The sequence below is a fragment of the Nansenia antarctica genome, assembly GCF_963989245.1.
Source record: "Nansenia antarctica genome assembly, chromosome: 8".
In the NCBI taxonomy this organism is placed as follows: Eukaryota; Metazoa; Chordata; class Actinopteri; order Argentiniformes; family Microstomatidae; genus Nansenia; species Nansenia antarctica.
In genome coordinates, this window is record NC_137678.1 from 58681727 (window position 1) to 58698167 (window position 16441).

At 45.3% G+C, this 16441-nt stretch overlaps 1 protein-coding gene across 1 annotated transcript; it reads left to right on the top strand.

The window, feature by feature from the left end:
• Positions 1–1743: 1743 nt before the first annotated feature.
• On the top strand, positions 1744–15541 carry LOC308164496 (protein mono-ADP-ribosyltransferase PARP14-like; the record flags this gene model as incomplete). The annotated part of the gene is made up of 9 exons (XM_080538571.1): positions 1744–1786; positions 8816–9043; positions 9157–10413; positions 11665–12466; positions 12657–12912; positions 13408–13638; positions 14625–14843; positions 15071–15146; positions 15432–15541. 9 exons carry the CDS (start codon positions 1744–1746, stop codon positions 15539–15541), a joined length of 3222 nt encoding a protein of 1073 aa, XP_080394697.1.
• Positions 15542–16441: the final 900 nt, after the last annotated feature.

The following is a 16441-nucleotide window of genomic DNA, read 5'->3' on the forward strand; positions in this document are numbered from 1 at the left end:
ATTGGATTTCCACCCAAACTGGGACACAATATGGTCTAATCTCAATTCAACCTCCAAAAATTTAGCTCATCAGTTAATTCATTTTAAAGTCATCCACAGGGCCTATGCTACACCATATAGAAGATACTTAATGAAACTACAACCCAACTACTACTGTCAATTCTGCCCTACCCCCACACCGGGTTCATTTCTCCATATGTTCTGGGAGTGTCCAGTCGTGGCCAACTTTTGGAACCATGTCAATTCTGTAATGTCCAAGTTATTTAAGATTGACTATGTTCCTAATCCATGTTTATGTTTGCTCAATGATGACTCTGATTTCGATTTAAGTATTACGCAAAAGAAAATGCTATTTGCTGGTTTCACCTCTGCAAAAAAAACTATTCTTCAACATTGGATAACACCTGATTTCAGTATGAACACTTTTTGGTTTTACTCTTTACAGAGGATTGTGAATCTTGAGTGCACAACGGCCAGATTGAACAAAGCAAGGCCCAGTACAGTTGATGCATGGAAGGCTTATTCATTGAACTTGACTAACTTGACTGCTCTATGATTTGATTTTCCACTTACCCCAATCCGGATTGTGTTGTATTTCTACTATTTGGCTGTGACTTGTCTGCTACACTACCCCTTTTCTTTTTTGTTTTCTTTATTTTTTCCCTCCCTTCCTTTCTTGTTCTGTATTGTCATTGTTATGTGTTGATAAAAGCAATAAAAAATCTTGATCACAAAAAAAAGAAATACATATAAAACGGCACATATATGGCAGTCTCACGCGCCTGTGTCTCACGCGCCTGTCACGTCTCCAGTACATTAGAACTTCGCATCCTTTGATGCATATGGCGGGATGTAAGGATCTTGTAACTTCGCAGTTGAACATAGAGTAAACTATTTAAATGTTGCCATTGTTTGCGAAGTTACAAGATCCTTACATCCCGCCATATGTATCAAAGGATGCGAAGTTCTAATGTACCGGAGACGTGACAGGCGCGTGAGACTGCCATATATATCATACATCCGTTTTATATGTATTTATCATCATATTTTTCGATATATAACAGAAGTATGATATATGGCAGATATATGGTATATACTGTATGTGTTGAGCTTGGGTGCACATGAATCGCGTATGAACAATAAGTAAAGCAGACTCGGTATTCTCTTCAGCAACAGAATAACAGTGCGAGTGCAGAGAGAAAAAATCCACCTCTACCCCCCCATTCGGTACCATGCCATATCGTGGCTTTTGCTGAAATGACGCCACTGGTCTTGTAGCCTATTGGAGTGTGTGTGTGAGTGAGAGGGAGTGCTTTTGTGAGCCCGCATGTATGATGTGTCTCTTTCTGGTACCCCAATAATCTTTTTTGGCTCTCAGTCTCCGACTGCCCTAGCAGGATCCGGGTCTCGTATCCTTCTCACCTTTTTCACCCCGACCTGTTTTCATGCCTGCATTATTATTACACACAGTCACACACATACACCTTGGCATAGCGCAAGAGGAAGGGGTAAAGGACGGACATTGAAGCCCAGCGTCTGCTCGTCTCCATGGAGATAAGCTCCTCCCTCTCGTAGCCATTGTCGCAGATGTACAGGAAGTTGTTCACGCAGGATAGAGAGTGCCCCTGGGGAGGCGGGTAGAGAGGGGAGGGGGCATAGGTTAGTGTGTAGTGTTTGAAAATACTGCAGTGTGAATAAAGACGTGTGTGTGTGCTCTCCCCCTCACACCTGGATGCTATGAGCATGGCTGTGGAGCCTATGAAATGCGGAGACTCCCTACAGACAGGTTTGTGAGACAGGTAGTGGTCTGTCAACTTCACCGACAGATTCAGCTCAAAGTTCTGGAGAGCAAGAGGGAGGGAGGGAGAGAGACAGTGGGTTGTATTAGTATAGCTATACACATTCACACAGGCAAAGACTCAACCACACAAACACAGCAACATTTACAGTAACACCATATTATCTGATTAGGGCTTAAAAGTTGGGTTTTGATTGCAGTATCACTTGAGGCCATAGCTGTATAGCTTGGTTCACTTAGAGAGGCCTTTGTGAACAATTTCGTCTTCTCAGATGATATTTTACTGTTACAGTTAAAAACATAACAGCATGAGCTGAAAGGTTCTCTTTCAATAATAAAAAAAAGGGGGGGGGGCAAGGGCTCTGTCCCATAGAGAGTCTCATAAAGCAGCCCTCACCAGTAAAAGTTGTTTTAAAACAAAATAAATGTTTTACAACAGTGTAGGTGTGTACAGGTGTGTGTGGTGTCACTCACTCATCCACCAGCACTTTTCAGACGGACAGGCTGAGGACAACACCTCTCTGGTACCAGGTCCATCTCCTGTAGTCGGGGTCGGGGGGGGGGGGGGGGGGCAGGGGTTGGGAGGATATCCTACGACTAGTCAAGATGAGATAAAATAGCCTTAGTATTAGGGTAAATGGGGAATGCTCTGTACCTGTAGACAGGTGATCACATCATGCTAGCCCAGTGTTTCCCAACCTGTGGGGTGCGCCCCCCTAGTGGGGCGCGGGGGTACTGCAGGGGGGGCGCAGAAATAATATGGGAGGGGGAAAAATGCACACACAAGAGCTGTAAACAAACACTGCTTGCTTAAGGTTACCATCAGGGGTGTTGGATGATTTTATAATAATGGAGCGCAGGCCATAAACTGTAACAAAGAGGCAGCGAGGGGGCGCGAGCCCAGGGGGGGGCTCCATTCACGTCATTGACGCGCGCTCTCCCTCCCCATCATTCCAGCTATCTAGCAGCAACAACAACAATGGATAAGTTTATGAAAGAGCCAGAAGCTAAACGAAAAGCGAAGGAGCCCATGACAAACTGTGTGTCCTCTGTCTCAAAACTTTAGCGGCAGATAGCATGAAGCCTAGCAAGTTGAAACGTCACTTGGAGACCACACACCCGACTGATGTGAAGAAGCCCCTCGATTTCTTCAAGAGAAAACTCCAAGAATACCGTGGTCAGCAGAGCCGTTTCGTTAAAACAGCATCTGTTACGTCTAATGCTCAACTTGCCTCCTACAAAGTGGCATATCGTATCGCCCAGTCTAAAAAACCACACACCATCGCTGAGGAGTTAATACTCCCTGCTGCGATAGATATGGTTTCACTGATAGACGAGGCAACAGCCCAAAAACTCAAAGCTATCCCCCTGTCAAACAACACTATTGCGAGACGCATCAATGACATCTCAGAAGACATGAAAGAGCAGCTTGTTGAGAAAATAAAAGACCAACGCTTTGCGCTCCAGGTAGACGAGGCCACAGATAGTAACAAGGACTGTCTGTTAATAGCGTATGTCAGATACATTGATGCGGAGGGTTTGAGCGAGGATTTGCTATTTTGCAACTATGTCCCAAACAGAGCAACAGCTGATGAACTGTTCAAAATCATAGACAAATACCTGAGTGAAGCCGATCTGAAATGGGAGGACTGTGTGGGGATTTGCACCGACGGTGCCCAGGCCATGGCAGGAAAACGGGGAGGGCTCCAGACGCTCATCAAGCGCGTTGCACCGAAAGCAGTGTGGACTCACTGCGTAATACACAGGGAGGCACTCGCGTCAAAGCAGCTGAGTCCAGAGTTGAATGACGTTTTGTCTGATTAGATGTTATCACCACCGTCAATTCCATAAAAACAAGACCACTGAAAGCTCGCATTTTTTCCGCTTTGTGCGAGGAGATGGGCTCCGAGCACACAGCCGTGCTATTTCATTTTCGCTGAAAGATGAGATCCGAATCTTCTTGGAGGAGGAAGGGAACGAACTTGCCAGCAAGTTTAATGATGAAGACTTCCTCATGAAATTGGCCTACCTAAGCGACATGTTTGAGAAGCTCAATGAATTGAATCTACAGTTGCAGGGCAACAACACACACCTTCCACATCTGGCAGACAGGATACAATCTTTCACACGGAAACTGGACATGTGGGGCAGGAGACTTGAACAGGGGGACATCGACTCATTTGGGAATCTGAAGGCATTCATCGAGACCAATGAGCTGCAGAGCACAGTGGTTCCATGTATGAGAGAGCACATCTCAGCCCTGAATCAAAGCTAGCAGCTAGCAGCTAGTAGCTAGCCTAACATTAGTCATTATTAACACGTATCATTTAGACTGGCTATTATCACTTATCATTTAGACTATATAGTGACTATATCTAGCTATATATATCTAGTCTAGCTATTGCTGGCTAACGTTACACGTATGTTATTTTAGCTCTCACCTTGTAACAATTAGCTGTAGGCTAGGCCTATCAGTATCGCAGTTCCAACTGAAGATAGCTTGATTATTGACAGCGAAGAAAACAGTGACGATGACAATATTGTTTCTGTTGTTGTTATTAAAATATGTTCTCCGTTGGTTGTTAAGTCGTGATGTGTTTCCGGGTCCAAAGTTGGCTGAGGCGCTGTCTTCGAAATGCCGCAATAATAATAATAATAAATTATATTTATATAGCGCTTTTCCGAGGCTCAAATACCCTGACAATATGGGGAAAACAGGAAAGTGCTGTGTCCCTTGTTGTATGAATAGATCCGACCGGTCTCAAAATGTAGCCTATAATTAATGCAAGTGCAATCGGGCTAACGTTACTCATTCTCGCAGTTCCAAATTAATGAACATTGAAGCGCACTGACCATAACGTCGGGTTGTAAAATAGCCTAGTTTGATAGGCCTATTGACAGCGAATAAAACAGTGAAGATGACAACTAGTTTGATAGGCCTATTGACAGCGAATAAAACAGTGAAGATGACAATTGTTTCTGCTGTTGTTATTAAAATCTGTTCTCCGTTGGTTGTATCTCAAAATGTGGCCTGTGCAATTGGAATAATAATTAATGCAATAATAATTAATGCAAGTGCAATTCAAAATGGAATAATCCCGAGAGCGAATAATCCCGAGAGCGCACATAACAGGCGCGCGCTTTCAGAACGAGCTACCCCAATCTCACGTCGGAATTCGACGTTTGGATGCGATGGACAGACGTCGAATTCTGACGTCTGCTGTGTGAGACCAGGTTGCACAGTCACACACACACAGTCACACACACGCACACACAATGAGAGCCCTCAGAATGTACTGTACATTATGTTCCCTAGAAGAATGTCGTGTTTCGGTGAGGTGCTGCAGGTCATATTCTAACACCCCATAAAAGATTTAAAAAAACCAATCCCCAGTGTTTGACATGGAAGACTTCCCATTCGAGGTGCGTTTGAGGTTTGTACTGTACGACAGAAGGATACTGTCCTGGATAAATGTCCACTGTGGTAGAAGCCTAGGGGAACCGCATGTTTAAAGCTCTTTGGAAGTGAGATTCACTATGTTTAAAGCTCTTTGGAGGTGAGATTCACTATGTTTAAAGCTCTTTGGAGGTGAGATTCAAGACATAAAGGGCCGGTTTCACAGACAAGGCTTAAGCCTAATCCTAGACTAAAAAGCATCTTCAATGGAGATTTTACATTGAAAAGTGTGATTTAGTCCAGGACTAGACTCAACCCTTGTCTGTGAAACCGGCCCAAAGTCTTGTAAAGCCGAAATATGAGTTGAGCATTTATTATGAAATGTTCGTAAGCATGAGGCGTGCACAGAACGTCAGGTCAGTGACAGTCTGAAGACGCAGGGGGGGGGGGGGGGCAAAACCACAACATAGTTTGAGACAGATCTAGATGAGAATTTATATAATAAGAACTATCCGCTCACAGACAACAATTAAAAAGAAAGGCTTTTGAATGTAGAGGCTTGAACACTAGGTCTCTTGCCTTCTCTACCACAGCGCAGCAAAACAATATATTTATATATTGTGAAATATGTGTAAAGTTACTGTGTTAAGTTAAGCAATGTGACTTATCTACTGTAATTACTTCAGGGATAAGATAACAAATATTAGAATGTGTATTACTCAGGAAAGACTAGGTTTGTGTAGCACCACAGATCCGCCACCACAGAACATGACTATGAGCATGTTCACCATGATTAGTACGGAAACATTAGGTAAAATTGTGTCACAGCTTAAACCGTCTACGTGTCCTCTTGACCCTATTCCTACCACCTTTTTTAAGGACATTTTTGAATCTGTGTCTGATGACATACTAGGCATTGTAAATCACTCCCTACTTAAAGGGATATTTCCAGCGGCGCTTAAAACTGCCCTGGTTAGACCCACCCTGAAGAAAAGTAACCTAGATCCTTCTGATCCCAAAAACTGTAGACCAATATCCAATCTCACTTTTCTAAGCAAAATTTTAGAAAAGGCAGCGTATAGACAGCTTCATGAATTCTTAGTCCTAAATAATAGGTATGACCCACTTCAGTCAGGTTTCCGATCATACCACAGCACAGAAACCGCTTTGCTTAAGGTAACTAATGACCTTAGGATAAATGCAGACTCGAAAAAACTCTAGATTCTTGTACTCTTAGACTTAAGTGCAGCCTTTGATACGGTAGACCACTCCATACTTATTGAGAGACTTGAAAACTGGGTTGGCCTCTCAGGTCCGGTCTTAAACTGGTTCAGGACTTACCTGGCTGACCGAGACTACTTTGTAGCCCTTGGTGACCATAAGTCAAAAAATTATAGCACAACCTGTGGAGTTCCCCAGGGGTCCATTTTAGGACCGTTGCTTTTTAGCCTATACATGCTACCCCTCAGTTCTATTATCAAGAAGCATAGCGTTAACTACCACAGCTATGCTGACGACACTCAGCTTTATATCTCAGTAACTCCCAACGACTACAAGATGATCGACCACCTGATAGACTGTATTGCCGATATTCATATTTGGATGACACAAAACTTTCTCCAACTCAATCAAGAAAAAACAGAGGTATTGATCATTGGCGAGAAAACTGGGAGAGAGAAATTATCTGCACACTTGAAAACATTAGCTCTTAACACTAAGTGTCAGGCCAGGAATCTTGGTGTCATAATTGACCCAGATCTAAATTTTGAAACTCATATTAATAACACTATTAAAACATCCTTCTACCATCTAAGAAACATCACTAAGGTACAATCATTTCTCTCCCAGGCAGACACTGAAAAATTAATGCATGCGTTTGTTACTAGTAGGCTAGATTACTGTAATGCTCTCCTGACAGGTCTCCCCAAAAAAATGATAAATAGACTACAAATGGTTCAAAATGCTGCTGCTCGTGTCCTTACTAGGACCAAACGGAGAGCGCACATCACACCTGTCTTGAGATCACTACACTGGCTCCCTGTCAGTCATAGAATAGACTTTAAGATCCTTTTACTAGTTTATAAATCACTTCACTGTGATGCACCCAATTACATGGTGGACATGCTCATAAGATACACACCAGCTAGACCCCTACGGTCTAGTGGCACGGAACTTTTAATAGTGCCAGAGGCTAGGACAAAGAGATTTGGAGGATCAGCTTTTAGCATATATGCTCCTAGATTGTGGAACACCCTACCTGAGGGCCTGAGGTTGTCTAAAACTCAGGACATTTTTAAGCGTGACCTCAAAACCTACTTATTCAATGTCGCCTTTTGATACTAAGGGAGACATTGGACATTATAGAACTAGGATCACTAGGCCATTACACCATACTCGTGTTTTGAGATTTGTGTTGACAGGAAAATGGACCCGGGTGCTGATGAGGCACTGTCAGCTCCAAATAGCACCTAGAGCAGTACTGGAACCGGTACAAGGGTGTACCAGGACCACCATCAGGTTGTATTGCTGTCATCTTTATTGTCTCTATTGTGTTGTTGCATCATAACTGTGCTTAAGTTTCTCTTTTGGCAGGACCTGTGACCATACTGGATGCAGAACGATGCAAATACAACACAAAATTTATGGACAGTGTGTACGCCGATAATATGCAAGGAATTTTTCCTGGATACATGGTGTACAGGTTTTTGCCCTTGCTTGCTTGCTTTGTGCCGGTGGTCCTGGCCTCCCCTGGGGGACCGCTGGGTACTGGTAAGCAAACTGGCTAGTAGTCGCTCTATTGGTAGAGGGCTGCAAGGGAATTTTTCCTGGCTACATAGTATACAGGTTTTTTACTTTTGCCTGCTCGCGGCTCTGTCAGTATTGATTGATTGATTGACTGATTGACTGAACATTTTCATTGTGTGAAGCGCATTGAGTTGCATCTTGTAAGAAATGCGCTATACAAATAAAATTTTATTTGATTTGATGATAAAAGAGAGAGAGAGAGAGAGAGGGGGGGGGGGGGGGGAATTCAAGCACGTTCAATGACCCATGTCTATTTTCAAAAACGTTTAAGGTCTTGATTTTCTTTTCTCAAATTCACTGACCGACCACTGCCTCTCTGCGTTTGTTCTTCACGTAGTCTCTCAGGTCGTTGGTGAGGCGGAGGGAGGTTTCTGTTGGTGCAACAAGACAACACTGTTTAGAGCTCAATAACAACCACTCAGTCCTCTCTAACCAGGACACACACACACACACACGCACACACACAGGCCCCAATTGTGCATAGGTGGAATGAAAATGACTCTAGCCAAGCTGTAGAGTCAGTGTGTCTCACCTGTGGCCCCCCCACCTGACGGTGTTGCCTCGTGGCTGGCTCCTACGACGGTCCCCTGGTACCCCACTTCACACACATCTGAGAGAAGAACCAGAGGGGGGCACACACACACACACACACACACTCACACGTGATTTCAAGGCCAAGTAAACAGCTTCTATCGTGGAGGAAAAACCCTCTCTAGGTTCTAAGTCCCCATTACTACACTGCATGGCCAAAAGTATGTGGACACCCGAACATCACAATCCCATACTTTTTCACCCCCTCTTTTATTCTCTCACAGAGACTGAGAAGTTCATCTCTGTCTGCCCCCGTAACAGGATGTTCAGGCAGAAGAAACTGTTTGTCAGACTTCTGGAGCCCACAGCTAAAGTGAAGGTGGAGAACATTCCCCCAGGTGTGAGTCCAGACCACTTTGTACTCTACTTTGAGAAAGAAGGACAGGTGGAGGAAGATGTCACCTTCAACGAAGAGGAACAGTCTGCCATCATCACCTTCCAAGATCCTAAAGGTAGAATACATTTCTTTAGTATTTTAGATATATTTTACGAATATATGAATGTGGTGACAATTAGTGTTTTATGTTATGCAATGTGATATATGAAGTCATATGTTTTTGTTTAGCTATTCACAGAGTCCTTGAAAAGACACATCACATCAACAAGCAACTTGTCAAAGCTTACCCATTCTATGAATCTCTGGGAACGGCCCTGTATGGCAAAGACAGACCTACACTGAGACTCCGAGCTGGCTTCTCTGAGAGCATCGGTCAGGCCGTCTGGAGGTTCCTGAGAGAGAAGCAGGGAGCTGCAGCGATCATCCATAAGGCCATGGCTGAGCACTTCTGCAAAGTAGACCTCCAACAGCCTGCTGTCCAGCTGAGCCCTCTGCCTTCTCTACTACAGCAGAAGGGGGTCAAAGCCAAGGACATCAAGGAGTGGAAAGACTCTGCCAAAGCTGCCTTCACCCAAGCTTTGTCTGCACTCGCCTCGCTGGAGCTCCATGTCCAGACCACTGCATGGGAGGAGTCTGAGGTGGAGGTCAGGAGGATGGTGACAGAGGAGGCGGTGGTTGTTGTCCCTGAGGAGGCCAGAGGTGTCATAGCAGTGGTGGGATCGGTAGATGATATGAACAGGCTTAGCCAGTCACTGAATGACATCATAGACAGCATAGTCAAAAGAATACATAGGGAGAGGTCGAGCGTGACAGAGAAGGTCACCGTGGCTCCGTCCATCTACAATTTCCTGTGGCAGGACGGCCTGGAGGACAAGGTAGCGTTGGAGTTCCCGGAGCTGAAGCTGACCTATGACAATGAGAGCCAGAGTGTGATCCTCTATGGACTGATGTACGAGGTCCTGGGAGCCAACAGGAAGGTGGTAGACGGAATCATTGGGCTGAAACGGAAGGTGTGGCAGTTAGATGAGTACGTCCTCAAGTTCCTTCAAGAGGACGACCAGGAGAAGCTGACCAGCGCTCTCCTGACGTCCCAGAGGATCGACGCAGCGCTGGAGATCCAGGTAAATGCGAATCGGAAGTGGGCGCGCCTCCTGGCGGCGTCGGATAAAGCCCTGGGAGAAGCAGAGGAGCAGCTCAACAGGATCTTGATCTCTCAGTACATCGTGGCGGAAGACTTGAATGTTCTCAAAATGACAGAGTGGCAGGGTCTCGTCACCCGTCTGGAGGAAACTTCAAACATTTCACTCAGGAAAGTTATGGTCAGGACATTTGGTGACTTCCCGAGTCTTCAAGTGGTAGTGTCTGGCTACAAAGACAGTGTCATGTCGGTCAAGAATGAACTTGATGACTTCTTACGCCAGAACACTCCAATAACTGAGGATATCAAGGTCAGGTCTGAGGCTATTGTTAAATTCATCCAGGAGCGTAACAGCAACACTTGGTCTGATAATTTCATTTTTCATTTCAAACCTTGATTTAAAAACTCGATAGGCACTGAGGTCACCCTCATTTACAGTGACGTCGAGTGTACAACAGAATAGTGATCATTAATATAGATGGGCAAACATACAGTGAGCAAGACAGGATTAAAGGAAAAAAAAAAAAAAAAAAAAACAATTGCAATCATTAGAACACAGTTTCTGCACCAGGAGTTTAAAGGTAGAGGCAGAGGGGAGGACCTCCAACCGGAGAGTTTGCTGCAGAGTGTTCCATGTATTAGGGGCATCAATAAAAAAGGCTGTTTTACCCAGGTCTGAACGCGCATACGGAACCCGAAAAGAAAGTCAACTATTAGATCTGGTCACATAAGTACCAAGACTCCAGTCTAATAATGATGAGATATAAGGAGGAAGCTTGCCACAGATGGCCTTAAAAACGAACAAGTTCCAGTGGTAACTGCGCCTCAGAGAAAGAGAGGGCCAGCCAACCTTGTCATAAAGTATACAGTGGTGAGTGTCATAACTGTCCCCGGTAATAAACCTTAGAGCTGAGTGATAAACTGAGTCCAATTGTTTCAATGTAGATGAAGCTGCATGCATGCCTATAGATAACATCACCGTAATCTAATACGGACAGGAATACCGCCTCGACAACTCTCTTCCTACAAAGCAAGGGGAAGCTAGACCGATTACGGTAAAGAAAGCCCACCTTTTGCCGAAGTTTGGAGGCGAGGCCGTCGACATGCGTTTTGAATGATAGCTTCTCATCCAACCACAGCCCAAGATATTTGTAGTCGGTAACTCTCTCAATGGAGTCGCCATCAACTGTGGATATAAGAAGCTTTGTAAGGTCCACATTTCTAGCCCTAGTAAACAACATGAATTTCGTTTTCTTCGAGTTGAGGACTAGCTTATGCCTCGAGAGGGCGTCTTGCATTGAGTTAAAGGCTAGCTGCAAGTTGATAGTAGCAGCATGTGGGGAATCTGCTGTACTATAAAGAATGGTATCATTGGCATATAAATGGACGTGGCAACCGGTTAGCGAAGATACCAGTTCATTAATATAGATGGTAAAAAGTACAGGGCCCAGCACCGAACCTTGAGGGACACCCTTTGTAACCGTTATAAAATCTGAATTGCCAAGTGAAGATTTTATACACTGACGCCTGAGGGTAAGGTAGTCATGGAACCACGCACAAGCACCTAAATCTAATCCAATATCGGATAGCTGTTCTAGGAGCAAGTGGTGATCGACCGTGTCAAATGCCTTCACTTAAGGTCAAAGACTTAGTGAAGGTTTCTTTCCAGAAAGAAGTAATTTCCCTAAGTGGCGCCAGAGTTCATGTCACGCAGTGCAAGGCCTTGTTTGCAGACCTGGTCTTCTCTACACACTTCGATACCCTGAAGGTGTCCAAGCCCGGAGCCAAGAAGTTCTTCCAGGACAAGGAGGCCATGTATGTTACCACGTTGATCAGTCTGACGGGCTGTGTGGTCCAGCTGGTTGAAGAGAACCAACATGGTGGACAGCAGGGTATAGGCCTAGCACTCAGGGGAGGAGGGATGAAGCCCTCCTACCAGTTCCAGACACCAGACGGGGTGGAGATAGTCGTGTGTAAAGCTGACATATGCGACTACGCCGTGCAGGCCGTGGTCAACGCTGCTTACACAGACCTGAAGCACAGCTGGAGGTTAGCCAGAGCCCTCCTGGATGCTGCCGGCCCTCAACTACAGGCAGAGTCTGATCAGCTGGTCACCAAGCGGGGTCTACTGAAGCCTGGGGACTGTGTTATTACTGGTGCTGGGGGGCAGCTGCGCTGCAAACACATCATCCACGCAGTGGGACCCAGGTTTGACCCCGCCGACCCTCAGAGGGCTGTGGCGCAGCTGAGGAGAGCGGTTATGGGGAGTCTGGATCTAGCAGAGAAACACAGCTGCCTGTCGGTGGCTCTGCCTGCTATCAGCTCAGGGAACCTAGGCTTCCCTCTCAGCCTCTGTGCTGAGACCATCGTCAAAGCAGTGAAGCGCTACTGTGAGGACAGGTATGGTGATACTGTAGTCAATATCAAACACTCAGTGGCAAAAAGTGTTAAATATATTTATTTTAAAGTGTCTTTTAAGTTATTCCAAGCCCAGCAATGGTTATTTATGTTGTTGTTGTTGTTGTTGTTGTTGTTGTTATTTATTGTATTATTATTATATTATTATTATTATTATTTATTCATCATACAGGTATGATGATAATTGCCTGGAGAGGATCCACTTGGTGAATAAAGATGACAGGACAGTCCAGGCCATGGAGGATGCTGTGAGAGGGGTGTTCGGAGACCAAGGGACAGGTCAACAACAACAGCCCAGCAGAAGTCCAGCCAAGCCCGCCCCACCCCAGCCTGCTAGACAGGTCCAGAGTACCGCTGGTTCTAGTACGGTCCAGACCAAAGAGAGGCTGACCATCAGCCTGAAGAAAGGGAACATTCAGAACGCCACGGTAAGCCGTTTTTTTTAATGAAACTGATGAAACTCAAGTCAGCAGAATTTCACTAACTAACTAAACTCACTAACGGAAGAATTTCAGAACACTCACCACCTAGTGTCATGTGTTCTATGTTGTATTTACCTAGCAACAATAGTTTGATTGGCTACAAAATGAACCATCATCATTTATGCATTTTTGGTCACCCATGGCACTCTAGAATGTTAACAATTGTGGCGACTTTATTCACCCTCGGCACTAAATAAATTAAAGTTAAAGACTTAACATCAAATCGATTATTTTCTCATTTCATTGCGCTTTATAGCCTACATCTCAGTTGCCCTAACAACTCCATTAATGTCCTTATAGATAGAATCAGACCACCCAATTTGTGTTAGATCAACTTTTTGTAATGAACAATAACACAATGCTGCTTTACCTTAAAGTCAATTAACAAATCAACATTATAATGACTTCTTTATAATAACATGATGTTGCTTTCTGTTCCAGACTGATGTGGTTGTGAACACGGTAGGTCAGGACCTGGCTCTCAACCATGGAGCAGTCTCTAACGCCCTCCTGGCTGCTGCTGGACCCCAGCTCCAGACCCTGGTCGACCAGCAGCCCTCCACTGGCATCGCTGGGGAAGTCATCATCACAACTGGCTGCAACCTGAAAAGCAAGCTGGTGTTCCACACTATCGCCCCCCAGTGGGACAACGGACAAGGTGCAGCAGAGAAGGTTAGAAACAGAACAAACGTTGTTCCTCGTCCATATATGTATATTTCACACCAGGAGAGGCTGGACAGGGTCATTGTAATGCATGGAACGGAATGAGGCATGGTATCAAAACACTGAGTCTGTGCCTCCATGGTTTCACACACAATGTACTGTGAATGTGATATAACAGAGGGTGTAAAATGCAGGTTTAGTTTAGACTCCAGACTATTTTGAGGTGAACTATCCCCTCAAGATTGTGTAAACCTCTATCTGTCTCTTCCCATTTGGATTACTGTAACTCAATTTTTTCTTGCTTAAGTGATTCCTCAATTGCTCGACTCCAACTAGTTCAGAACGCAGCTGCGAGGCTTTTGACATACACCAAACGAAGAGAGCATATTACCCCCATTCTAGCCCACTTACATTGGCTTCCCGTATGTTTCAGGATACAATTCAAGATCCTCCTGATCACATTTAAGGCCTTCCATGGCATGGCACCCTCCTATATTTCCGATCTTTTAACAGAATACATTGCGCCTAGATCTCTTAGATCGTCTGACCAACGGCTTTTAATTGTCCCACGGTCCAGGCTCAAAACAAAGGGTGGCCGTGCTTTTACTGTTGTAGCTCCAACATTATGGAATCGTCTCCCCCTCACTGTCAGGTTAGCTGGGTCTGTACCACTTTTTTAAAAAACGTTTAAAAACCCACTTATATAGGATGGCATTTTTATAATTAGTTTTCTCTTTTTACTTCTGATATCTGTATTGATTTTATCATTTTATCATTCGTTGCTTTTATGATTTTATCATTCGTTTTATTGCTTTTGTGAAGTGCTTGTTTACATTTTATGAATTACGTTTTATTTGTTGGCTGTTTATTTGCTGTGTTATGTAATATACTACCAAATGTACTGTGAAGCACTTTGTGACTGCTGTCTTAAGTGCTATACAAATAAATAAAAGTAAAGTAAAGTAAAGAAACCTGATCAGACTTTTTAACTGCAGGTGTTGAGTGGGATTATGGAGAAGTGCCTGGCTGAGGTGGAGCAGAAGGGGCTAGTCTCCATCACCTTCCCTGCCATCAGCACGGGGAACTTGGGCTTCCCTAAGCCCATTGTGGCCTCTCTGATGCTGGAGGAAGTCTCCAAATTCAGCACAAGGAACCCCAAACACCTGAAGGAGGTGGTGTTCATCCTGCACCCAGGGGACCTGCAGACCGTTCAGGTAGGGAAAATGGTTAGATTCAGGAGGTTAAAACCACACAGGTAAAAATAAATACCATAATAGGCCTACTGTCAAATGGAAAAGGTTTTACGATTTGGGTTTAGTGGGTTTCATTGCCGATAGATGTTGGTCGGAGGCCAGGCAGATTTCCTCCATGCAGGATGGGCTCTGTTGATGCTGGTGTTGTTGATGGCTGGTTCTCCTCCCTTCTGATGATCTCTCTCCAGGCTTTCACTGATGAATACAACAAGAGGTTTACAAACCAGACTGCAACCTCAGGGGCCTCAGCCTCCTCCTCAGCCTCCTCCTCTGCCTCCTCCTCCTCAGCCTCCTCCTCAGCCTCCTCCACCCCCACCAAACATAGTAAAGGTGCAACTCACTAAACTCACATTTATATTAGTAAACTCGTGGTGTCATACCGCTTACAATTGCAATCAATGTTAAATGTACAGCGAATTGATCTCATGCAATCATTCCCTTTGGTCATTGTAACATGCCAGATGGTTTATGCAAAGTAATGCAAATCATAACATCCTATAGTCATATAGTCATATTTCATCACCTCATTATGTTATTCTCTTCTGCCAGGCCCCTTCTCCTCTGTCACCACCTCCAGCTCAGGGATGCATGAGACAAAGATGGAAGGTGTGGTGATACAGGTTGTCACGGGTGCCACCTGGAGGGACAATGTCTCATAGTGATTTTTAGCAAGGTATACACCCCTAGTACTAGAAAGAATGTGATAGCCTTGCACCAGTGGTAGTGGATTCTTAATAGGACTGGTTGTTAAAATCCCTAAATATTCAGCACAACAATTGAGTGGAGTTGGAGATGTCCTCTTGAGTGGAGTGGAATTTGGCAATGATCACCTGGTGCCACCAGTACGACACATCTTCAGTTGTGGTCCCCGACCTCATTGGGTGTTTCGGCCAGTTATCACAAGACACCCTCTGCCGAGGTTGGCCCACCACAGGCTGATCAGGCCTGGGTGTGTGTCGCACGGTGGCACCACGTGGTCATTTGGGAGCCCATGTTGGGTCCCTACGTTTCAGCCACAGCCAGTGACTGCTCCGTTCTGCTGCAGTGGACAGTTCTCTGATTGCCTTCCGTTGGGCCTGTCCTCTGATCCCTACTGCCCTCAGGAGCCTTGTGGTGGAGCTGGCTACAAAGCCTCTGCAGCCCACCTCCACTGGCCACACCTTCACGTTCCAGCCCCGCCCCTCTGCTTCGACTGCTAAGTTGGCATACCGCAGCCTCTTCCGTTCGAATGCCTCATCGATGGCCTCCTCCCATGGGACCGTCAGTTCTACGATGAAGACACGCCGGCAGGACTTGGACCAGAGGACTAGGTCTGGGCGCAGGTTGGTCGCTGCAATTTCGGGTGGGAAGGTGAGCCTCTGGCTGAGGTCTACCCGCATTTCCCAATCCCGGGCTGCGTTCAGTGGGCCTGAGTCTGGAGGTGATGGCTTGGTCCGCTGTTTCTCCCCTTCCCGGATGAAGGTTGTTTTCCGTGGAAAGGTAGTCTGGGCATTTAGAGGCATGGCGTTGGTGGTTACCCTCTTGTGCTCAAGTTCGGCAGCCAAGCACTTTAGCACTTG